At 42.2% G+C, this 27237-nt stretch overlaps 1 protein-coding gene across 1 annotated transcript; it reads left to right on the top strand.

Annotated features, from left to right (window-relative positions):
* Positions 1-1886: 1886 nt before the first annotated feature.
* LOC137503311 (hemolymph lipopolysaccharide-binding protein-like) lies at positions 1887-25776 on the top strand. Its single transcript, XM_068230860.1, has 6 exons — positions 1887-1915; positions 5950-6075; positions 7676-7811; positions 10222-10413; positions 14654-14878; positions 25631-25776. Exons 1-6 carry the CDS (start codon positions 1901-1903, stop codon positions 25774-25776), a joined length of 840 nt encoding a protein of 279 aa, XP_068086961.1. The 5' UTR covers positions 1887-1900.
* The last annotated feature ends 1461 nt before the right edge of the window (positions 25777-27237 follow it).

Genomic DNA, 27237 nt, shown 5'->3' with positions numbered 1-27237 from the left:
TACGTACATGTTTTTGTTGGAGATACCAGATGCCAGCTACTGTTTTTCCGAGTGTGTAGTGATTTCTTATTTTGTGTAGTTTGCTCTTTCCTTCCCCTTTAAACTCTGTTTGTGCCTTGTTTTGTGTTACCACTGTAGTAGAGGTAGCACTTATGATCTTAGAGGACGTGCAAGTCATTAGCAGATATAGAAAAAAATCGTTAATGTTGATTGGACCAAGTTATTCAATATTCTGAAGCTGATCGCGTACGGATACCAAGAATGATTCTACGATCTGTACAAAAAGCAGTCTGTACAGATAGGAATCGTAGGCTGTGAAAAAAATAAGCAGCAATCCAGAAAAGAGTCAGGAAAGGCTGCAGTTCGTCCCGTCTCCTTTTCAATGTCTACATAGAGCAGACAATAAAGGAAACAGAAGAGGAATTTGGGAAATAAATCGCTATCCTAGAAGAAGAAGAAGTAATAACTCTGAGGTTAGCCGATGATGTTTTATCTGAATCTGGAGAAATTGGTGAATGGTATGGACAGAGTCTTGGAGGAGTACAAGATGTACAAAGGAATGGAGCGCAGATTAGGAAAGGAATAAGTAAGGAGCATGCCTTTGCTGGCAGGACCTAGTGTTTACAGTGCACTATGTCTTCTGGTATGGGCTAGAGCAATTTTGTTACTTTCATTGATCTGTCTCTGTCTTATCCTTGGCTTTGACAATATGAAAGTGACCGAGGTATGAGCGATGCTAGTAATGCCATTCCATATGCAGCCTGTCCCTGCTGATTGGTGTGAAAACGTTGCTCTTAGGGTCGGTTGGTGCATGCATTTCAGTGGGCTTGGCAGACTGATATGTAATAGCAACTTCTGGCTCAGTGAGGAAAGCAACGGGAAACTACCTCACTCCTCATTTCCCTAGTACGCCTCTTCAGCAATGCCTAGGCCATCTATGACAGCTGATGGCAGAGCTGTTGAGGATCCAACCAGCCTTAGGGCTGAAGACTGAACATACATACAAGTAAGGAGCAGACTAGCGCAAGCAAGGAAGTCCCACTTCTAACAATAATATAGGAATTAAGGAGCATGGTATTGTACGGAAGTGAAACATGGACGATAAAGAAAGAGAATAGAAGCTTTTGAAATGTGGTGCTATAGAAGATGAGTTGGATAGATTGACTCAAGAATGAAGGGATACTGAATCGGATAGCCGAGAGAAGGACGATTTAACAAAATTTGATCAGAAGAAGAAGGAGCAGGATGATCGGACATATCTTAAGACTCGCAGGATTTGTTCAGTTGGTTTTTGAGGTAAATGTAGGTGGTAAAAATGGCAGCGGTAATCGAAGATTTTGCGTGGAATATTCGCTACTAAATTACACTTGCACCTCTTCCTGTCAATGTTTCACAAATCAAACTTTCGGTCGCCCTCGTATCTACATCTTACTTCACAGACGAAGACACTGCTGGTTTAGGGTACAAATATTGTGAGCCGAGCTCGAGAACTCATTAACAAAGCCACAAAGTTGTAAATTCAGGAAAGAATGCCGGCACCGAGGGTTCAGGCGTACACAGTTTAAAGAGCCGCACATATTTTGCTACTGATCGAATCAAACCTAATGTTAAACTAATTATTAACTTAATGTAGACTAAATGTTACTTTTATAGTCACAAAATGAAAGAGTTTTGTTAAAATCTGCTCTTTATTCGTAGTTTTTGTTACAGGCTCGCACAGTGAGTTTTTTACGTGGTAAACCTCCTCTCGGTTATCGGAACATGACGGCAAAGGTTCTCAGAGGTCATCGAGTCGGCCAACAAGCTGGCTGCTTTCAGCATGCGGGACTTTCTTACAACTCAAGTCAATGAAATAAATAGCAAGCCAGAGCTAAAGATACCACTATCAGAACTCGTAAGGATGTCGCTTCTCTTGGTGAGTGTTTGTTTATTTCTCTGTAGCTGATAACAAGGGGTCAAGGGAGAGTTGATGTCAGTCTTGGATTGGAAATTTAATACTACTACTACTAATAATAACAACCCGCCTCTTGGTCTTGATCGTTGAGGCTTTGAGATATAAAGGCTGTGACACCGCGGTTATTCGGTTCGAGTCCTGTTGCTCGATAAGATGTTCACAATACGAATGTTGGCGGCATGCAATTTCTAATCACTAGATTGCGTGTCCAATGCCTGGATTAAATTGTAAACGTCTCCGCAGTGCTCATACGGAGTGAGGCCATATGACGCTGTTGCCTTTGATTCGACCGTCGGGTGGAGATGTTCCGTCATAAGCAGCCACCTTGGTGCTATTCGACACGAGTAGGCTATGTGCCGGCACCGGGTTTCACCCTCTCCTTCCTTACTATCATATCAGGTAATTCATTTCATCTCATTAACTTCTCTGATAAGTTTGACGTCAGAGGATATCAGGTCAAAAGAAAAAAGAACCCGCCACGACAGGTTCATCTCAACTCATACGCGACCTCGTAGTTAAACGGGACAAGTGTTGGACAAATAATAACAATAATAATAATAATAATAATAATAATAATAATAATAACGGCGAATGTCACCCGAGCAGGCCTTGTGCAGGTCTTATGTGCGATCTCCATGTCTCTGGGCATGCGGCTCCTACTTAAGAAGACATGGCAAACACATGGCCCCCGATTAACCAAATAAAGTTTAAATCTCGACACGGCAGCTAATCGAACCCGGTACCCGTTGTACCAAACCATTTCGCCATGGAACTTGGTAATTTAAGGATGGAATATCTCTTTAGAGTAATGGAATTTTCATAGAATTTGAGTGGGACAATTTGTGATTGATGAATGTTCAAACAAGGGAACGTGAGTGTACTGTCAGTGTAGGAGATATGTCTTTCAGCAGGCACCAAGCTATACAGTTATGTGCGGTCTCTCCACACGAGTAATAGAGGGACAATCCGTTATTAAGAGTACATTATTCAATGCATGTTCCGCTTTTATCCTACCGTCTCTTTGGACGCTCAGTCTACCGGAATAATTAGCATCACACTGGACAGAGTCCTAATGCCGTATCCGTCATCGGACGTTGGCGATCTTACTTCCGCCGTTGGCTTAACCGCAGTCGCTGGTTTCCCAGTCAAGACGTGCGAGGTCTCGCAGGACCCCTCTTCTCTCGATGTGCCCTTGTATATTTATTTGGAGGAGGGCGCCTCATGATATGACCTTAGCAATCCAGCACAGTTTTACACCTCCTGGTCAATACAGCAGACCCACATTTCAAATGCTCCTAATCTTTCCTCACAGTCCAGGACTCTACTCCATACACACAGCCCCGCGCTATCCTAAGCGCTCGTTGACGGCGATATTCTCAGTATCGGAGCTCCGTTGACCCACAGGGCCTTGGTCTTCTTTAAGTTCAGGTGTAGACCAAGGTTTTCACATGTCTCCACAACTTTCATCAAGATCTGCTGCACGTCATCAGTCTGTTTCCACAGCATTCTTTCCTCAAAGAATATGAGTACAAAGTGTGCTAAGAGGCCACAGAGCCAGGACTGTGATGGCGCTTAGGTCATGCAGGCATAACACTTCAATCTCTATCCCTGACAATTGCTAGGTATAGAGTTAAGTGTGATGATGTATTACTAATCAAAATAATGTTGAAAATATTTGTCTCCTTACTCTCAAGTCTTCCCAGCCCGAAGTTTCCAACATAACACTACTCTTTGTCGGACGCCACCCAGAGCAATTTGCGCTGTTCCCCTCTGGATATTTTCATGTTGTTCTTGAGTCAAGAAATCTGGTGAGTCTCTCAAACGCTGAATGGGTCTTACCAGTGACTTATACGCCTCTGTTTGACATTCTTACTATAACCCCTAAATACACCCATAACCATATGAAGAGATCTGTAAACCTCACCTAGGTACTTGCAGTTATCCCCATGTGCTGCTTTCACAGAATCGACGCAGTAATTAACATGGCTTGCGGGATCCACTCTTAATCATAGTATAACCCGACAGCGTTCCACCTATTCTAAGACATTGAGTTTGCTTTCTGTAAATGTAGCCACCGATTCAGTCACACCTTGTCCAGTCCAACGGCCTTCTCTTCCTTGTTCTGCTCTCTCAATGGACGTTGCATAGATGAATAGCGATGCAGTCCATTTGGCCTCCTGAGTATCAAATATCTGCCATATCTTGCTTGAACCCTTCCTTAGTGGAATGACTTTTCCTAAACACAAATTTCCTTCTATCAGAGCAGTTTGAAACATTGTGTGCAATGTAACAAGAAGGAATGCTTTCCTTATCTTACGTGCATCACATGTCAAGCTGTCTGGCCTATAACTATCCCCTTTATATGTTTGTTACTTAGTCTTATGTAAACTGGGGATACTATAGAAACTCTGAGCTAATTTCGTACAGCTCCTTCATGCAAACAGTGAAGTACAGTAAATGGGGAGGTGCTCCAAAGTAAATAAGTTGTTATGCCCAATATAGACACATTTAGAGAGGTGTATGGTGGAATCCTACAGGAAAACATGTAGACATTGCCGGCATTTACGTTCACTGTTTCGATATTGCGGCCTCGTGAAGTTGACTATGCTGTTACCTGTGTGAAATGCCTTAAACCGTCAGATATTCTAGTAGTTTGACTTCCGGGACAATATGTCCCTAGCATCGATTTTGGACTGCTCCCTGGTGTTAAAAGCACTTTATCAGCCTGGGAGAGAAGTGGTATTTTGAAGTTGGGTAACCTATCAGCAGTAAGTTATTCTTTTAATCATTCAGAAGTTATCAAAACTGCGATCAATTCAATCAGCCCATCAAATGATATAATATCAAATTGATTATTCACTCAAAATGTATGAAAGTAAATCCTTCAGGAAACATCGGCTGATACTATATTTAAATGTGTCTGGTACTGATTGACTTGTGTGTGTAATAAGGGAGAGGAGACGGGGGAGCAGGTAATTAACAAGGTATGGCAGAAATGTAATTATGTGAAAATTCTGCGTGTGAAACTCGGGAGGATTTAGAAATTTTAGTAAGCTTGTAACAGTTAGTGTGTCCGCATTTCCCTAAAATTAATGAAGGTCCCATCCTCTGCTGTTTGGTTCCACTAATACAGAGAGGATAACCAGGTATAACTAATTATGTGAGTAATACACCCCTTCTGCTTTAAGGGTCTGTGTAACGTACTTTACAGCCCCGACAACGGGCGTATTGTAAAATCATTGTGAACTAAAATTGGAGGTTCAAACCCCGTCTAATGTAAAACTAAAAGCAACTGCTCCTACCGATTCTGAGTACCTTTTTTAAACCTAAATGTAAAGTGAACTTCTCGATTCGAGACCCGACCTAGGTAATGTGCTTTGGAAGCTACGGCTTCTTTTTGTGAATTATGTCTTTCCAATTTGTAAAGGCAAGCCTGCGGGTCATCAGACTGTGATAGACGCAGATATGTTGTAAAGTATCAGAGATTTCGAGCTCCTCATTTTACATTTCAACTTGCTGGTTCACGTTCCGCCATTGTCCCTAACTACAGTGAGTCTCTGCACAAGGCACTCGTTACTTGGACTAGTCGGGGCTGTAGTTTTCAAGGCTCCGTTATAGGAATATTGGCCACGACAGAGGAAAATGTATCAAGGGCCGTGAAATGGTCAGATCATTTAGCATGTACTTAGAACCAAGTTCATGAAGCTCTCGTCACAATAATTAACAAATACTTAGGAACATGTTAATAAATCCTGTCAGAATACTTAAAATTGTAAGGGGAAGCGGACGATTAATTTACACGGTAAAATATTGCGGGCTGTTTTCTTAACTGACCATCAAAGTTTTCAAGTGGGGCTGACGATCTAAGGTAATGTGTTTGTTTGACTGAGGATGGATAGCGAATGAAGCTGTAATCAGTATTCTGCGTTGAAGTACCATATTTTCTGTCTGTAATTTTACTCATAGTTAACTGTTGAACTCTGTACTTGTTCCAGGTTCTCTTGCCCCTGACGCTAGCAGTTTCACTGGCGAGCACAGACCACTGTGCATCGTCTGTGGGCTCGAAGTTGGACCTGTCTGTGCATGGCCACAAGAACGCCAGTGGACATTGGATAATAACGGTACCGTGTATTATCAAATTCAGAGTTGTGTTTCCGTGTTGGATAGATAATATTGTATGTGATTAATACACGTAACTTAGTGCTGTGTATAATAAATATTTGCATGCACCATTCAAATTTCAACCAACTTTCAAACCACAGTACAGTTTGCGGAGGTAATCTTATATGTCCTTGATATCATAGTGCATCAAATACTAACCTGCTTTGCATGTGCTAAGCACTAACGGCTTAAGAAAGTGGAGTAACTCATAGCAGACGTAATTACTCACGACTGTGTTGTTATTGCTGGGAAAAAAGTCCCGTGTTTAAAATAATATCTGCATGTTGCTAATATGCTTGCCCCAAGACAAGCAGCCAGCTAGTTCGAGAGATCGTCACAGGAGGCGCTAGAACTTAGTCGTTAACTGAATTTATACTTCACAGACATTTCACACAGTTTGTCTTTGTGATAAACAGCCTGAACTTGTTAAATAATATAATAACGGTAACACACAGGTTGTGGGTTTATGGAAAATAAATAAAGTAGAAACTAGACCTTTCCTTTAAGAAATCATTCCAGGAACATCGGTCTGGCTGGAAATATATCGTAATGGTCCTCCCCGGATTTACGATGAAGTCTGAAAAGTTTGTCCGGCCCAGATGGAGACCCTGAGGAAAAAGAGAGCTCCGTGGAAGTGGAGACTGCCGCCGTCTTGGGTTTAATGAAGAAGTCCTGCCAATCGATATCTAGTGCAATATTGCCTTGAGCAGTAAGAATAAGCCCAGCCAGGTCATATACTGCTACACTGCCTGGAGCTGTACGAAGTAGTCCAGCCAGGTCATGTCCACTGCTACACTGCCTGGAGCCATAGGAAGTAGTCCAGCCAGGTCATATCTACTGCTACAATGCCTGGAGCCATGGGAAGTAGTCCAGCCAGGCCATGTCTACTGCTACACTGCCTGGAGCCGTAAGAAGTAGTCCAGTCAGATCATATCTACTGCTACACCGCCTGGAAACGCATCTACGTCTACGGTACCGTATTCCCGAACCGATCCCTGAATCTCTCCGTTATATTCACTCTGATATGTGATTGTGATTTCGTCCACTCCACTTCCTTTATCTCGAAACTATAGTCACTGAAGCCGAGCTTGGAGACATCAGAAGTCTCGTTTGAAAAATAAATTTCTTTTTGGACATATTGTCTCTTTTTACAGCACGAGAATGATGTCAAGAAATACCGAAATTCCGTGCTTTAAACATTCAGTTCTAAAACACACGAACAATTGTACCGAATTAAATGAAACTGGGATGTTTTAGTAATATCTAAGAATAACGAACAAACAGCATCTCTGGGAGTACGTTATAGGTTTTCCGCAAGTTACGGCTCCGATTGCCACTATATGGTGCGGCGAAACTCCGAGTAAAGCACCAATTGTGGTTGTATGGTGTGGTAGTTGGGCATAATGGCATCTCATGTGACGTGCGAGGAAGGAAACAGGAAAGTGAGTAGGAAGGGTTGTTTCAAATGGGTGCTTCATACTCACCTTGGAATTATAGTGGATTGTGAATTGAATGTGGGCTATAATTTTCTATGTCTTAAGAGTTCAATATTCTTTACAGGTTGATACGCGGCGATTGACATCGACGGAGAACCAATGGGAATTAGCCGTGAATGTCCACCAACAAAGAAGATCATGTGATAGCAGTGAAGTTGAGCAGCTTGTTTCGGTGACTTCTGTACATCCACCATTACACGGTAAGACCTGATCGTTGTCATAGAACTCTCATTCACACTCGGTGTTCCTTACCCCAAAGAAGTAGGACTGCAGTGTTTGTGGGCGGTATCTCCTCCGTGTCCAGGGGCAATCTGCTAGGGAACGTGCCTGCGTCAGTCTCCTCCCTATTCGGTATTGTCTACGGGACTAGGCGTTCTGAAATGCTTGAGAGGATTGGAATTACAGGGAACGAAGAGTAACACAAACTGCAGTGGTCAGCGAGCGAGGCAGGTGCGTGGTATGCCTCTCCTTCAGTTAAATGTGTGTATAGAGCAGGCAGTATTGGATATGGAGGAACGTCATTGTTGGAGGATGTCAAGGGCAGTTGAATGTAGTAGATAAGGTCAGATGAAGCACGTGATATAAGACTAGGAAATGCACTGATAAAGGAAGTGGAGGAATTTGGGTGGCTAGGAAGTAACATAACGAATGAAAGGAGAAACTATCCGTTCATTACCGAAGAAGAATATTTGCTAAAGGAAGCCATCTTGTAAACGAAACATTCTGCTCACCATAAATATACAATCCAGGCCGTCGTTTGCCGAAGTATTTGTTTGTAACGTTAGAGTCATGCTAAGTAGAGAAATAGAGTAGAGGCCTTTGAAATGTGGTGTTACAGAAGAATCCTTTTGGTAATAATGGGAACTCGTGTCCTTTTCCGAGGTTATGCAGTTCTTTCCAGCAGCACTCCTAATCGAGGTGATCATATTTAACTACCTACCTGCAGTCCTGCCAACATTACATTTCTCAAAGTAGTGGGAAAAAGCGTAGACCACGTGCTTTGCAAGTAATTGTGTTAACCGTTACTCTACGGAGTTTAAGGTGAGATAGGACGATCATAGCCCAAACAAAGAGCAGGTGACGGGAGGGAGATATGGGATAAGTATGAAAAAGTGTTTAGGCTGCTGACGGAGAACAGGAACAATGTACAGGGTGCGGTGGAGGAGAAGATCTGAAAGACAGATATGCTAATAGTTTAAGGGGAAGGAAACTGAGGGCAAAGGGATAAAGTCAAGGGCAGTTATCACTAGGGTATCCGTGAGTAACCGCTGGTAAACACAGAGGGATATAGGAGGAAATGAACTTGTTTCAGGAATGTGGGGGTAAGAGAAAAGGTACAGTAGGAGGAGGGGAAGAGGGGGTGGAACAGGGTCACGAAGAGGAGGAAATGGAGGGGAAGGTATGGTCTACAAACATCAGGGAATACTAATGAGACTAGTAGGGAAGCGGATATAATGAAATAAGTGAGGTGGAGACTCTGGTCATCGAGGACTCCATAGTTAGGCTCGGGGAGAAAGTGCACGGAGGAAAGGGAACCAAGGTAGAGGAATTACGTTAAGACAGAAGATGGGGAAAGGGTGTGGTAGTTTTCTATGTTGGTACGAACAACGTACGACATAGTGTGGGATCTGTTATGAAGTTGAATGGAGAGGAGGTTATTATCAGTGGGATACTTTCTAGGAGAGGGTAATATAAATGAAAGTACGGGGTATTTATGTGGGGGGGACTGGGAGTGCGTGTGTTGTTTAGAAAGGATACATGGCGGACTAGGCAGCGGAATGAAAGTACGTGGACATGGTGGTTATAAGATTCATATTTACCAGATATTGTATAAGGAATTGTTTCATGGTTGAGAAGTGACGTAATGGATGTCTTCCAAAACTGGAGTGTTTTTGTAGAGATGGGATCAAATCGATAGCTGGGGGAGTATTTATACCGGCGGAAGAAGTATTTTTATGGTATAGAAAAGCTAAATATGAGAAACATTAAGTTCTAGGTATAGGGCTCATCTCTTTGCGGTGTACAGGTACGGATGAATTGATGCAGACGCGGAAATATTTCACTAGGTAATCAGCGAGGTGGGAAGCGTGGCATCAATAGGCAATTTAGATCTGGCTGTCAAACTGAGTTTCCTTCTGGAATGAATGCCATGTGTGTAGGAGATCTAAATTATATCAAGTCCGTTGCTGTATGACTCTGCTTTGAAAATACAGTAATAATATAAAGTGTAAACAACTTATCTTTATTTGTTATCAAATCAAAATTAACCTCCTCCTTCTTAAACTCGTGATTGTGTTCAAAAGGACCTAAGTAAGGAATCTAACCTTTCTTCACTTTCATGAATGATACAACAAACCATATACACCTTTCTGGAGCGGCATTATCATGATGAGTAGTGTTTCAACTGGACAAAATAGAATCATTACAAGTAAGAGACACACGCACTATTTTAATAATATTGGTACAGGCGATTTTTTGAACATAACCATAATCTGAAGTAGGCCTTGTCGCAGACCATAAAATGATTCCATACGGATTTTATTTGCACAGTTTGCGATAGATTTTCAGGATTATTATTTATCAGAAATTTCATGCGTATTTTTGTTCCAGTTACTTCGACGTCTCAATATATGAAGCCAGTCACACCTGCAACTACTACACCAGCTAGTACTACTACACCAACTACTACTACTACTACAGCTACTACTACTATAACAACTCCAGCTACGTCTACTACTACTCCAAATACTACAACTACTACAGCTACTATTACTACGAAACCAAGGTCCTGTCCTCATTCAGGTGAGTGATAAACTCTCAAGAAGTTAATCAGATTATCTATGAGTGGTGTACGAGAGACGAACGTGCATGTGTTTCTTGGAGATTTGGATCTAGTTTGTTCAGATAGAAAAGTAAAGCTCTTAATCGTTGTATTCCACGTTCCACAGATAAAGTACTCACCCTGCAGTTACTGTGTAGGTGTTTGCTTGGAGCAGCAGTCTGCAGAGCGAGTGCACGAGTAGAGAGAATATGATAAACTTGTTGTAGGAGGAGAAATGAGAGCGTCTTGGGTCCGAAGTGGTGGCGGGACCCGGTGAGTGTTCCACATATCGCAGCGTACGACACAGCAGCCCCACACGCGAGCCGATGATACTATCACGTAGAGGTTGTGGGTTCGACATCCCTCAAGGTGATTCCGTGGCTTCTCAGTTTTGCATGCGACAAATATCTGGATGTGCACATTTAGTAAGGCACCTTACCGTTTATGGCTCTTTCCTACGGCACGCAGTCATAATATTATTATCTAAGATTGATTCACGATTTTGGGCAGGAAAGCAACTGGAAACTACTTCAATAAAACTACCAGGAATCCATACTTACCTTTTGTTTCCAGGTGAATTGCAATACGTACAAAATTTAGCAACCATCCTTATCAGTTCTTGCTGAACTCCGCAGGACTCTCAGAGAAAGGCTCGTCTCCCTCCTCAATTTATTCGGGGCGCTCTTGAGAACTGCGAACAGTACACATTAGGATTGTAACCGTTCCTCGAATGGAGAATTCCACTTGTAGGGGTTTTTGACTGAAATAGGAAACAAAACCCCTGGGGGATCCACTGGAGAGAAAGGATGTGAGAACCACAGATTTAAAATTATCACTTAGTTTACAAAAAAAGTTTTATCATTGATATTTTTTCACATGAATAATTGAATAGCAAATACGTCGAAAGCCTTACAACACCACCTGGAAGCAAGTCGTCTTATATGTCTGACAACAAACAGAGGATAATATTTTTACATTAAACGTTGCCAGGTTAAGTTTAATTCAATGACTTGCAATTTGTCAAAACCTGCGCTGCATAAACTTTACATTTGATAATTTTAGTTGGAGGCACAGCCTTCGTTATAACGAGAGAGAAAAACTGGTAAAATGCCAATAGCAGTTAATTAAAGAAGAAGTTTAACATTGATAAATACACCAAAGGCAGAGCCTTTAAAATTGAAGGAGGTTGCAAAGTGCCCTTTTGGTAGATTCGCTGACTAAATAATATTAACATTAAGAAAAACTCTGAAGGGCACCGCCTTCATCAAAATGACAGAGTAAGACTATAAAATTGGGCGAGGTGCCATAACAGTTACTTTATTGGTTGCTTTTGTGATTAAACATATGTACTAAATAAACAATATTTCGAGTTAAAGTAAATACGTACTAACCCTGGGAAAGAATTATACTAGTGATATAACTTCAAAATAATAGCCGGTATATATGCGTGTTCGTTTGGCAGAGATTCTAAAACTTTGATCGTGTTTTTCTCAGAACATCATTTTCTGACTTAAGTCGTATGTGAACGATTCGATCAAAACTTGTAATTGCTACAACTTCTCTTTCACCATTATTTTCAGTGAACATAACGTTAACGCGGATAACTGTTTATGTCTCCCTAAAGAGAATTACTCCTTTTGAAGACCCTAAAGTCACATGCACCCTATCACAGAACCCTGAATGGTTACACACCAGTGACGCATATCCCGCCATGTTTCAATTTGAAGGACACAAACATAAAGATGATCAATATTACGTATGAAAAGAATAATTATCAAGAAATTTTTCTGAAATATTAAATCAAGAGACACGTGAATCATGTGAATTTTTTTATATATAAAACTTGCTGAAGTTTGAATTATAGGTCATCCCTCTGTCAGTTATTCCATTCTTCCCTCGCGGTTCCCTGGGCACGTGGAGAACATGTGGGAGCACTTTATAGACCTTGAGGTAGACAGTGGTCAAGCAGAAGTTCTCCATTTATCTCTTGCGCTCGGTAACTCTCATTACTTTACTTGGTACAACTGCAGATGCCTTTCCGATGAGTGGCACAATATGTGCGGGTTCAGGACGTTCTAAGACGACATGACCTGGACTTTGTTTTCTTTCACAATATTATTATAATTCGGTCTGAGAACGACGGTTCTTCCCAAGTGTGGATGCCGTTGATCAGTGCTGATGTTCTCAGTTTTACTGACTGTCATATGTGCTCCTGTTTTGTGTGAGTGCTCGTTTATTCTACACTAATGTATAACAAGGGCCTCGCAGGCCAACACAAAACAGCTGCATTTTGTGACTAATCAAGACGTAATGAGGTAGAAATACTGATAAATGCAGTGTTGCCAACCGCTGAGATTTAACTTTTAAAATATTGTAAAATAATGTCTCGTGTAATTTAACCAAAAGTTGTACAATTGATGAAGTTAGTAATATGTCGTCCACTTTTAAGAAATCCAATGTGAACCACATTCTAGTGGTTCTATTGCTCGCAACTATTGGAAATACTGTACATAGTAGAAACTTTTCAGTTGGAGAAAAGCCCCCTCTAATGAGTGATTAATGTAGATTTAGGCGGCTCCACAGTTATTAATAGTGAGCAAATGGAGGTGGCAACAAAACAGGGGAAATGCAACTAAATTCAAGAGGAAGTCATTAATACATAGTGCGTCTTGCGTTGTGTCTTACTGCGCTTGAAGACAGTGCCGCATGTTTCGTACACATAACCGATCATCTTCTGGTAGCCATTTAGAGCAGTGGGAGAAGGCTGTCCGAGGAAAGGACACACATCCGACTCATAATTTGCTTTTTTGTGTGATACCAATTTTTAGCATTACTTCTTGATAAAAATAAAGTAATTTACGGAGATCGATGAAATTTCTCCCGAGGACAGTTAGGAAACGTAACTCTCCAGAGAAGGGGCAATCCACGCGGACAGATATCTCTATAAAAATCCCGAATCTGAACATAAGTCAACAAGAATAGGAAATAATTATATTCTATACAATGTTAAAGAAATATCAACTGAAAGTTAAGAATGGAATGCATTGCCTCGGATTCTCTTCTTTTAAAACAAAATCTCCCAGTGGTTTTCGGCACCGCTTAATCATCACGACTTACCGCCACTTTGCCTCTCATTTGAGTGAAGGGCCTTAAATGATCGTGCTACTGCTGCCATAGTGCAATGTTTGAGTGGAAGAAGGAGCATGGACGTTGATATTACACGAGCTGAAGGTTACAGAAGGAAGTATGTTTAACTGTGAATCATTACAAGTGAAGGTTTTCTTATTAGGAAGCATTTATCTCAGAAAAATGAAGATCAGTTGGCATATCATGGCCTGGTTTCACGTTCATTCCTTGTCTGTACAGCTGGATCCAGCCCAAGGCAATGCATGCTGGACTGAACTTCACCCCTGTTGATATAATTGAAAACATTCTAATTCATATCATCATACAATTAGAGCAGGCGGGTGTAGGAATCATTGGTTTCAAGTCACATGGTAGCCGGTAGAATAAAACGTTATGGAAATCGTTAGGAATATCCGGCAACATAAAGAATCTAATATGTCCAATTTCCAGTCCAAGTTACTCAGCTGAAAACTGGGCACTTTCAGACGCGCCACACATATTTAAGTATCCATGATCAAGTACAGAAAATACGACAGTGATGTTGTTGATTATTCATTTTTCACATCTCCGGAATACGAAGAGAGCTAAATCATCTTGAAAATACTCCGAACGGACCAGCTCCGGAAATGAGCTGCACAAATCAGTTTATCACGTAGACAGAAGCACTGGTCCGCCTGCTGGGCAAGATGCTTAAGGCGTCCCGTTGGTCGAAACAATTTTCACCATCACATTGTTGGCCAGCCGGGTGGGAGAGGTGCTGGTAGATTGCAAAATCTTGGATTCATTCCGAACCTCACCACATTGCTCATTTAGAGTGAGGGCGAAGTTGAGGCTTGAGCAAATCGCTTGCTGCTTTATGAGCGAAGTAGGCTGCATGTCGGCACCGCGTTTCACCCTCTCCTTTTCCGCTATCGTACCTCACGTCCTTCACTTCGGTTCATTATGTCCTCTTCTGTACGCTAAGGTGTCTCCTGACCATGTCATGCATCGAAGAGTACGACAAGTAAAGAAGGATCGTCATTTTCACTCGTAGGATGATCTAAAATCTGAAAGTGTGAACTAACTATTTAAATGTGATGTTCTATCTGCCCACAGGTTACCGACTGTTTGAAGGTTTGAACTGTTATAAGACGTACAGTGAATCAAGGAGTTGGAGTGACGCCAGGGAGCAGTGCAAGAGAGACGGAGGCGATCTCATGGTGTTGGAAAGTGAACGGGAGAGAAGCGAGGTGTTCCCTACAATGTACAAGAGTGTGATCTGGATCCCCTGGATGGGAGTTTACAAGCCCGAAGGTGAAGATCGTTGGGTGTCTGTGAAAGGTGAGTTCTCTCTAGCTCTCTTCTCCTCATGAATTACCGAATGTCGGACGGAAGACATTTGTCATATTAAACAACAGAAGCCGACATTTAGCTATAGTTAGTGATGTCACTGGCTGACGACCACACCGTATTGCCTATAATCAGGGGAGGAATGAAGAAGTCCTGCCCCCAATAGCCCAAGCTGTAGGCCGCTGGAGTTCTGAGCCCAACTTGGCAGGTTCGATCCTCGCTCAGTTCGGTGGTATGTCAGTCTCATGTCCGTAGATTTACTGAAACATAAAATAAACCCTGATGGATAAATTTCCGGCACGTTGGCGTCTCCCAAACCATACGAATGTAGTTACTGGAACATAAAGTGAATAATATTACTTATGTCTAAATGAAGGGAAAGAGTCGTAAAGTGAGGGTATGAGGACATTCATCTGTAGGAGGAAGACGTTAATCCTTGAGCAGACCTCTCGGTGTTCTTTGACAGGAGTAGGCTATGTGCTGCATCAAGGAGTGCAGGTTTATCACGGACGTCAACTAGAGAGTAGGACACACTGGGGTCGTGGTAGGGACATCATCATTATAGACTGCTGTTCCCTCGTTTGGTTCCACACCTCTTGTCTTTAAATAATTAGAAACTGAGTCCTGATCTCCTCTACTGCTATTACCCTCGATGGCTGACTCCGTTATTCTCGCAGGTAACCCATCATCCTCCATTCACCTCACGCGACCCCAACACCGGAGTACCGCTTCATCAATGGAGCTTATGCATCACTTAGCATTTATCTTCTCATTCTGGGTACCTTCCTGTCATTGTTACCACCCGGTGTTTCTAGACTTCATTCTCGCTATTGCAATGTATATTACAACTAACGTATGGACGAGATATCCTGAAAACAGACCGTTCCATACAAGAGCTCACTGCATTAATTTTGCTGCACTTTGCTTCCTGGCAGAAGTTCCAGTTTTGTATCTCCGACCTGCCATTCAGTTCTCGGAACTTTCTTCCCCACTGACATGACTTTATTCTTGGTAATAAAAAAAAGCAAAGACATCTCCGTACAGGCCACGAAGGCCCTGGGAGTGGTGGAAGGTAAAGGCTTCCACTATTCGTAACCTCGGCACTTGATGGGGTAGAGTTGTTAGCTCTACGCCCGGCCGCCTTTGCCCCCAAGAATTAACCTGGTACTCATTTTTGGTGTAGGATGAGTGAACCTCAGGGCCATAAGCACCTCCGGAAGTGGAAATCTAATTTCCTAAAATTTAAGACTTTCTGACGGGAATTCGAACCCAAGTCCTTCCGGGTGAACCGAGTACGCCTTTATCGCCTCGGCCAGGGAGCCCCTTTATTCTTGGTAATGCCAATATTAATGTTGGACTCACTGCACCTACCTTCCAGTAGATGATCCTTGTAAACTACGAACAACAACATTGAAGATTACAGCCATATCCCACCCCTGTAAGTACCTTGAATCAAGAACTCGTTCTACCTTCAACTTTCAATGCCAACATAAGTGAGTGTTATTGCTCCCAATAATCTAGGATTAATCCTATATCCTCCCAGTGTGGGTGACATCCTTCCCTGAAGTACTCTGTCATATACCTTCTCTAGATCTACGAAACATAAACACAACTTGCTATTCATATCATAGCACTTTTTACTTATGTGACGAATACTGAAGACCTGACCATGAAAACCCCCCTGAGGTCTGAAACCACACTGGTCTCATCCAACAGAGTATAAGACATTTATTGGTTTCTCCCTCCAAAAATACTAGTGAATACCTTGCCCGGTGCACGAAGGAATCCCAATCATCAGTGTCGTTTAAGTACCCTGATGGTTATAGCAGTCCTCTTGCTTACAAATAGGTGCAATTACTGCTTTAGTCAAATCAGAAGGACCTTTACTAACTTTCCAGGCTCATCTTATTACTCTGTCAGCTTGGTTGTTCGCGACGTCAAGATGAATATTTCCTCTTCTATTCCTTCCACCTGTACCGTGCTATGAGTTCACCAGATTAAGTCAGAACAATATTTTTTCCCTTTTTCCCTCTGTACCCCACACACCGCCCATCCCTTTTCAACACTTGTTAAAAGCATTTGATTTTCTCCTATCCCTTCCTCATAATCTCCGCTTACCGAAATATCATTATTTCCTAACTCTTCCTAACTCGCCCATTTCTACTTTACTTGTTATTTTTCCCCATTACTGTGGGTCGATAGATTAATATCGAATACCTTTTCTGTCACCTCTTTGCTTCCAAAGAATCCTGCACTGTCAAAACGAATTGGAAATCCTTCACTTCCGGAGGCTTGCTTAAAATATTCTCAGCTCGGTAATTTTGTGAGACAGGCTGCTAATCTACTTACACATAATCCAAGTGAAAGTCTCTCCTTTGACAGGTTAGCGACCTACGGTTGGTTCTATAGTCCTCGCCTCTTGAGCACAAGGAGGGCCATGACTCAGAATATGTCCCAGGTGCCCAATACTACCCCTGACTCAAGGAGGGCCATGACACAGAATATGTCCGAGGTGCCCAATACTACTCCTGACTCAAGGAGGGCCATGACTCAGAATATGTCCGAGGTGCCCAATACTACTCCCGACTCAAGGAGGGCCATGACTCAGAATATGTCCGAGGCGCCCAATACTACTCCCGACTCAAGGAGGTCCATGACTCAGAATATGTCCGAGGTGCCCAATACTACTCCCGACTCAAGAAGGGCCATGACTCAGAATATGTCCGAAGTGCCCAATACTACTCCCGGCTCAAGGAGGGCCATGACTCAGAATATGTCCGAGGTGCCCAATACTACTCCCGACTCAAGGAGGGCCATGACTCAGAATATGTCCGAGGTGCCCAATACTACACCCGACTAAAGGAGGGCCATGATTCAGAATATGTCCGAGGTGCCCAATACTACACTCGACTTAAGGAGGGCCATGAATCAGAATATGTCCGAGGTGCCCAATACTACTCCTGACTCAAGGAGGGCCATGACTCAGAATATGTCCGAGGTGCCCAATACTACTCCCGACTCAAGGAGGACCATGACTCAGAATATGTCCGAGGTGCTCAATACTACTCCCGACTCAAGGAGGGTCATGAGTCCGAGGTGCCCAATACTACTCCCGACTCTCAGTACCACTTACTCGTCCCCTCAGTCGTTGCCCATAGTCCAAGTACTCGGACGGGACTGCAGTCACTCACACGACAACAGTACCCTGGGCTAATGTTGGACACGAAACAGGTTCAACAACGAAGCAGCCGTCAAAAACGCCTTCGAAATGTTTCTCACCATGAGACGGTCGATCAGGTGGGAAACGGGTGCGAATGCTCCTGCATCGCGTAGGGGAAGTGAATTGCATTTAATGATGCACATCCTAATTAATAAGAAATCCTCGTCATGGAGTTACCGTTGTGAGAATTGTTACTACCAACTAGTAGGTACAGGGTGTTTCTTGATCACCAACACACTCATGTGCGACGATAAGTATTACTTGTAAAGCTCGTAGACAAACAGCCCGAGTGAATAAGAATGTGTCGCTTCCTGTTTAAATGTACTGCCTGTCGTAATATTTCATTATTCTCTTTATAACCTTTCTTTTCACACACACTACCAATCACCAGCAGCTGTCAGCTACTCCGATCTCTATTTATAGCTGACGTCGTGTTTTACCGATTTCTTACTAAACATTTCCTTATTTTCTGCGAATCACTTGAAGTAATTCGTGAGGCAGGGCCCAGAAACATGCTTACAATATCCATATTTCAATTTTCACTACTAAAATGTACTTTTCGCTACTCGTTCAGATGGTCTCGAACACAATATTTTTATATATAACAAACGGTTTTGAAAGATGACGACCGTACGTAAATGCTGTCTCTGTTTCAGGATTTATATCGCCGTGAATTAGCTAGAAGGATACGCGTACCACCGTTATCACCTTGATTGATATTACTGAGCAGAGCCAGAGCGGGAATGTCTTTACTTTGACACGTGAAAATGTTGGAGGATCCCTCACAGACTTTAAGAGTTCTAACAGGCAGCAAGCTACAACTTTTTAGATTGCCAGATTACCAGGTCTCATTTACATCATAGCCAGAACTTTATATTCCTCCAAGATATTGATTTATCTCAGTCTCAAGTGCAGAAACGCAGTCCCGTGTTTTGTCGCAGACTTTCTCATTTCTGATTGGTAGAATGTGTGGCCTTGTTCTTACCGTTTGCACTCATAGAATGATGACCAATTCCGTTGGTGATAAACAGCACTTGTCTGGTCATCACATCCTGCTGAGATACACAGCCGGATGGCCTTCCTGACGTGGGGAGAGGTGTTCTCTATTGTGTGAGCTGAGAACTTTCCTCTTAGGACAAAATGGAAGCTAGATTTTTAGAAGTACCGAATGCATCTCACAGTGGACACAGACCGAGTGAGGAGCGGAGTAAGTACACAGATTATAATTTTACAGGAAGTTAAAAAAACGTTTTACTTCGTAACCAAAGAAGACATGTCAACATTCTAAACAGCAAAATCTGGGTATTGAGGTTATGTTCTCGAATCAGTCATGATTGGAATCATTTCCCAATACATGAAGGCGTCATTCCAATTATAGAATTTCACTTAATACGTTTTGAACCAATTCGCTGAACAAAATACGTTTTGATTCAACCTTTTATTCAGATAATACGATTTGAAACGTTCAGTTGATTCCAGAGATTGTTATTGACTTTATTGTTAGCTACAGCGCATCATGTACAGTAAATTAAGTTATCATCAACACATTGTTAATGCCATATGGATGTTTACAGTCTACCAGTATCTGACGTTGAAACAGAAAATTGTAAACTGTCGAACTCCTTCCAGTTGTCTTCAAATCTGGTTTCCAGCAGGTTCTCGACGTCCAGTTTTTAGCGTGAGGTTTATCGATTACGGGCGGTTCATGTACCTGGCCCGGCCTTATGCCTCGTTTCAGAAGGGTCATCAAACCTGTACGTCGGTTCCATCTTTACGTAACGTGCTACTGACCACTATTCTCGCTTTTCTTCAGAATCACCGTCTTGTTAAAATGCTTGGCGAGGATCTTGTAGTCCCTTCTAACCATTCTTTTCCTCGATGTTTTACATCTCTGGGTATTCCGCGAGAGTAACGATGTCAGAGCACTTACGAAGAAACTTTTCTACAACACGAAAAACCTTGTCTGCGTCTAAAAAGGAATGTTATATGACAGGAAAGATGACAACAATCATGGAAATGTTAGCGGGTGCTTTGGTTTGTAGCCATAAACTAGAGCATGGATAAAATGCGTTCTTGTTTTGGCCTCCACATACGTCTGCGAAGAGCCTGCTACAGGTGATCGATTTATCGAAATGTACCTCATCTAAAAACGAAGTGACAGCTGATGACACCTCGTTTTGCCCTCTTTCAGCCTCAGTCTTATTCCATACACAAAATTTCGGATTCTGAATACTGACATCGCTAACACACCGTGCGCAAAATGATATTTGGAGCGAATAGAACGCTTCGCCAATTGATAATTTAGGAAGCGGTTGAACCTGTTGCACATCAAAGCAGAAGAACGTTGTGTTAGCAGGTCGTTCTCTCGTAAGTTTGTGAAAAGCCTGTGAGCGAATTTTATCTGCTCCCATATCAGCTAGCAAACGATTCTTTTTATCACTATCTTTTTTAATCTGAAACAGCATTGGAGCGCAGTAATTTCGAACTTCCGTGGATGGTGTCCCAAAACCAATGTTGAACTGCGTACGGAAAATATTCAGAAAGAATCACTTTTTCACTTTCAGGTCCGCGGAAACACTCACCTGCGGGTAAGTAGCCCTCCATGGTGATCGAAAGTGAACGGGCATGCAAGCAATACCACACTGTAAAGTACGATATAAAAATAACGGGAACAAGCAACAAAACAGCGGGATAAATACAGGCTGGGAAACATTACCGTGAACATAATACGTTTTAAAACGATGCTCCTCCAGTGTTCGTAAACCTCCGTTGAAAAACTACTTGGTGTGTTTTGTACTTGACATTTTCAAATTATTGATCTAAATAATGTAATCACATCTTCAGACCATCGCAATCAGACCTTGTAAATATATGGATCTTACTGTTCAGCAAATGTCTACAAAGCGGAAAATCTCTGAGGACTGGAGGAAATCGTGAGTAAAGATATATAAAGGAAAGGACAAGGCAACAACTGAATCTCATACTGAGCGATTGCTCTAGATTATAATATCAGAAAGACTAACGAACTTCACTGACCATCAAATATAAGAGTATCAATTCAGATTAAGAAGGAAACGATCACCTTCACAGGCTATAAAATGTCTACAAGAAGACATCTGGGCGGCTTAAGACACCCCAAAGGCAAATACTGTACAGTCTTCACATTCGACATGTTAGACAGGAACAGTATGGACCCCATGACAGAAGACAAGGCAATTGCAAAACTCATAGGAAACTCCTATCACAAAGCAATGTAGCGATATACGACGGGATAAGTATATCAAAAGAAATCCTTCAAACAAATTGAGTAATTCAAGGTGACCCAGTTAGTCCCTCCTGTTTAACATTGCTACATCTGACGCAGAAAATCCATTGAAAATATGAAAACGGTGTCGCTCTATATGTATCCTCATGACATGGTCCTAGGTTCGCAGACCGAAAATGACCTTAAAGAAGCCTTAAACAAACTGAACATTTGAGCTGAAAACAACAAATTCGTCATAAACCAGGAAAAAGTATACATATGGTTTTTCGAAGAGGGGCAGGTTACCGACCGAAGACAAGATGTTACTAGGAACAAATACTTAGGACTAACTCTAGAGACATCAGGAACGTCATACAGGATCCACATCAGGGAAAGAGCGATAAGAGCTATGACTCTGTTCAGCGCTAAAATAGTACCAATTATCACGTACGACTAGGAACTGATCTGGGAATTTCTAGAGACAATAGAAAAAGTAAAAGTCCGCTTCCTAAAATGAGCCCTCGGAATAACAAGAAAGCGCCCTCAAGGCTTGCGTATGAACCTCCTTCAATGAGGACTTGAGATGCCATCAACCAGCAAAGAAAATATTTATTGACCCTCCGACGAGACAAGCGGACGAATGTAGAAGAGAATTTCTACTCTGCAGATGCTATGATTGATAGAGGATGGACAAAAGGAAACCACGACGTGCGTTCTGCACTCACAATCCTGGCGATACGTGGATACGACCACAGAATATGCAAGAATACGAAATACCATGAACCCAACAAGGACTGTTCGTGTAGTTTGTGTGACAAATAATACTCCTCCTGTTGCAAGAATCGCAAGAGAACACTACTATATTATACCAGAGAATAAACACCCACACTTCCCCATGTGCATTTGTATGCTCTTATTAATTAATTAATTAATTAAAAGTGCCCACATGTCTCGTCGTGAAAGTATAACAGATACGTAGTGTTCCTAACTTCGTCGTAATCGCCAAGAACTCAATGGTGTCTCTCTCTACTCGAACGTGAACAGTAATTTACAAATTGAGATGCTAACACTTCAGAGACGTAGAATGAAAGTTGTGTGGCAATATCATCCATATCCCTGGTAACGACTACGGAACCTCCTGAACCTCAGACCAAGTAGTGACATCGTCGATAGTAAGACGACCAAAGCCAACTTCGCTGTTCTAATAGTCTCTGCGATGTGATCCCGGAAATGTTTTCTTCTGAACAGATGACGTCTAGACGTGAACCGCGGTGTCTTCACTTGACCTCAGGTTAACTAATCGATACATATGTACTTGCTCTCTTCACCTTTACATCATCGACTCACGAAGCAGTTTCTACTTTCTGGTGCGCTTGAATTTTCATATTTTTTGTGATATTTGAAGCCGTCTCCTTCCCGTTTCTTCTCAGTTATAATAAAAGAAAGTGTTCGAATTTGTTGTGAACCTCACTGTGCTCTCTTTTCAGCTTCCTTATTGCAGCTACTACAATTTCCGCTTCTCTTTGAGTCTGCGACTTGCACGTTTCGCATCACTGTATTCCCTGCAGCCACCAACAAGTACAGTCTGATACTATCAGTCCACTGGGGGTGATATTTGCACTGTGCCTTTGTGTATTTCGTTCATCGCAATTATGATTCTCATCGCTTAACTTTGGCTGATTTTGGGTGGTTCACTGGTTTGTATTGACTTTAGATATGTTTGTGTATGTTATAAAATGTGCACTACGGGTGACAGATCGGGATGGGCATAGTTTCGTCAGTGGGCGTGCTCAATGAAAGTAGAAAAATTACAGATGGGAAGGAACCTCCTAGAAAACCATCGCCTGAAGAAGTCTTGTTTATCTCTGATGTTACTCAGTGGAACACAGGATGGCACGTTACGATATGCAGGTGCTACCAGCACGCCGAGTGCTAGAGATCGGTGGCTGTGAGGAACCTTGACCAGATCTTTCATGTATTAAATCCTTATTTAGTTTGTCATTCAGGACGATATTGAAATAATGAGAATGTTTCCACAGTTATAGACAGACGCTCATTTCTGCGAAGTGATTGCCTCGTGTGATGATGTACATAGCTACAACGGCACTTCTGTTGCCTTACACAAAGTTACTGAGGAAACGGGAATCATTAGCACCAGTTACACATTACAAGATCTCGAACTGTTAAGTGTTAAATACTATCTCTCAGTGAATGGATCATTTGCACTATGAAAACCACGTTATCTCCATAGTATGTATTAAAGACTATTAACATACATACAAAATCATTATAGACTGTTATGCCTTTCAGCGTTCAGTACTTCCAGGGGTAACGACTATCTGTCTTTTGTTTCATAAATACATTAACATGTGTGGTTCTTATTTCCAATTACTTGTCGTACAGCACTAGTCGTTTATAATGTTGTGAGTTTCTGACAGCACGGCGCGATTCTTACTAAGTGGACATTTTAGGTCAACAGATGTATAAAAAGGCACTGCCACAACTTCTTCAGACGACAGTGCTCCAGGCATAGTGGATTTGATCTTGGTTTGAGGAGCATCAGCATGTACTTCAACTTCTTCTCTGGCCTATTCAATCACTCGAAGCACTGTGGTACGTTATAGCGACAAGACTTCATCGTCTCTGAGGCAGCTCGGTCAATATTTTATGACGTTTGTTACTTATTACTATTTTCAATTTTTGGGTGGTGGTAAGGTGGTATTTGTATTTTATGAGGAACTAAAATTGGGCAGCCATCCACTAATGGAGCAAAAGAATGAAAAGGTCTGACACTTCGAGAGATGAAGGTATCGGCTACAGAAAGGGAAGGGGGAGATGAAAGTCTCTTCAAGTATCGAAAATGTAATATCGCCGTGGTCGGACAAGAACGAGAGTTAACTAAGGACAGATGAAAGTGAGGAGCCTGACAAAATTATGTGGAAGTAATGCCAGGACTCAGCTAACTTCCCCATGGTCACTAAGTCACGCTCCAAAATGAAGAGTTCCTGGGGCGCATTTTGTTATCCTCTTACGATTGGCAGGGAATACCATGGATGTAATCTATGGTCCCTACCCACGGGGTCGTACTTATCGGGAAACTAGAACAACAATGTTGTCGCAACCTCAAAACACACGGATAAGAATTACGAAACTTGAAAATGTTGAAAATATACCGAAAGCGATGACTGTGTCTTATAAGGGACGGACTATTTATTAATAGAATTGTAAGAATAAGTATAACAAATCAGAATAGAAATACCGCGGTGCGTAATGATAGGGAATACAATTCAATACAGAAGAGCGGAACAGAATGTGGGAATGCACGTAATAGAGTACAGGTGCAGGAAGAAGTTGACTGGCAGCACACGGCGTATCGACATTAAGTACCAGCTTCGTAACATCAAAGTTATCGGATTGAAAACTGCAGCACGAGGTAACATCCAAAACTTCTTTATAAATTTCCACAAAGTGCTTCAGCTGCCTGTGAAAAGCGTAGATAAAATTGACATCGCTCCAATTCGTGGATCTGTGAACATATTCCGATCTTATTTACACGGACCTGGTTGACTTCATGGTAGCAATAAGTAATACCAGTTTGACGAACCGCTCACGTGGTAAGTTGTTGCCATCAATAGAAATTATTTTTAGAATAAGATTACTGGTGGCTTAACAGTGCAGTCAAGTTGAACATCAGTGAATATTGCTTTAATAGGAATACCACTGGGAGACCATCCTCTATTAACACCAATGAGAAGCGGTCCGGCACTTCTAAAAATTGAAGGTACCGGAAAGGTAGAGAAGCCCCACGACGGTCGTGATTATGAAAGACTCCCAAGGCCGTTGGTATTGGACTAGAACAAGTGTTGACCCAGAGAGGTCGCAAAAGAAAGATAAGAGAGAGGAGCCTGACAAGAATTTAGTGGGGAAAATGCCAGGCTCAGCTAGAGGAACCGTGGTCGTCAAACCACGGTCTCAAGTGAGATCCAGTGGTTGACCTTTTAGTGTCCTCTTACGACAAACAGGGGATAACGTGGATGTTCTTCTAACTCCCATATCTACTGGGGGTCCTGAAGGCTGAGGTTCGAATCCCGCTCTATACTGGGTTGATATTTTCATCCAGAAATGCGCGTGTTGTCAGCAAGTCCATCTGGCCGTAAATCTGAGGCGAAAACCAAAATGAGCCTGGGGTGTTCCAGTGACCTCGGAAATAACTGGGATAATCTGAAGAAAGATAAAGTGTTATGGATCTACTGTACGACACTTGTGTCCTGTGTTCCAGGTGAGCCTGTTCTCAGCAGTTGGTGGTGGCCTGGTAACCCGTATAACAGTGCTGGTAGGAAGTGCGCCCTTGCTGCCGAGACAGGTCTGCTGGCGAACACCGATTGTGCACAACGCCGGCCCTTCATCTGCGAGATCCCGCTGTGAACATGTACAGTGTTGGTATATAATAAAGATACTTGTTAATAAGTCGTGAAGTTCTTTCCCCTGTTTCAACACTAACTACAGGGAAACTTTACAGAACAGCGAGGTCATCAGTCGTGTATGTTCTACGTTCCCCTAAAAACAATAAGATAATCAGACATCAAATAATCTACCTTTCCTTAAAACATCAAGGTCATCGGACATGTAATGTTCTGCGCTCCTTTAAAAACAACAAGGTCATCAGACATGTAATGTTTTACCTTCCCTCTAAAACAACAAGGTCATCGGACATGTAATGTTCTACATTCCCTCAAATGTAACAAGGTCACCAGGTATGTAATGTTCTACCTTCCCCCAGAAACAGCAACGTCATCAGACATGAAATGTTGTGCCTTTCATTAAAAACTACAAGGTCATCGGACATTTGATATTCTATATTCTGTTAGAAACAACAAGCTCATGGGACATCTAAAGTTCTACCATCCCTTAAATACAACAATGTCATCAGGCATGCAATTATCTACGCCCCTTAAAAACAACAAGGTCATCACACACATAATGTTCTTCCTTCCTTTAAACAACAAGATCATCAGACACGTAATTTTCAGCCTTCCCCTAAAAACGACAAAGTTATGAGACATGTAATGTTCTATCTTCCCTTAAAAACAACAAGGTAATCAGAAATGTAATGTTCTAAAATCCTCTAAAAACAACATGGTCACCAGACACATGATGTTCTACCTTCCCTGAAAATCAGCAAGGTCATCAGACACGTAAAGTTCAGCTTTCCCTTAAAAACAACAAAGTTATGAGACATGTAATGGGTCACCTTCTTTTATAAAATACAAGGCCATCTGGCATATGTAGTGGGCATTGAGGTTTCACGCCATTGTTGATAGAAGTGTGCAACTGTGGTTTTCTCTACTGTCTCTCGACTCGTTCGACACTTTACTCAGGGACCGTCATCGTTCTGGAGCTCAAATGTAGAGCTGATAGTCTACGTACAGCGATGGAACGACTGCGAACAGAGCGGCATTCAGTAAAGATCTCCATGATTTTGAACGTAATACACGAACCGGAAAACGCATGAGGGACATGGAGTCCCCTCAATCCCCTCTGTTCTATGGTGAAAATACCACCAGGTACCGTTCTGAGACTTTCCCAGGTAAAAATAAAACACGGTGACTAAGTGCTACTGTCGAGGAGCAGCCTCCTGAATTGTGATCCACGGCAGACCGTCACACACGTCAAGAAACCTCGCTCATCGAAGGCCCACAAAAGTCTTCCATTATCCATCCCTACAGGCAGCTTTCAGAGGCCATTTCTTGGGCATAATCTTTACCTGGCTTGGGAATTGGAATCCCAGTGCCCTTACGCCATATGCTGTTGATCAGCCACTCAAATGGTTATGGATTTTGTACGGCCCAGGAGACGCTTTGCTGCACTCCTCAAGTCCATCTCCAT

Source organism: Anabrus simplex, chromosome X (genome assembly GCF_040414725.1).
Source record: "Anabrus simplex isolate iqAnaSimp1 chromosome X, ASM4041472v1, whole genome shotgun sequence".
Lineage (NCBI taxonomy): Eukaryota > Metazoa > Arthropoda > Insecta > Orthoptera > Tettigoniidae > Anabrus > Anabrus simplex.
Note: the sequence above shows the minus strand (reverse complement) of the source record. Positions and strands in the feature narration are given on the sequence as shown.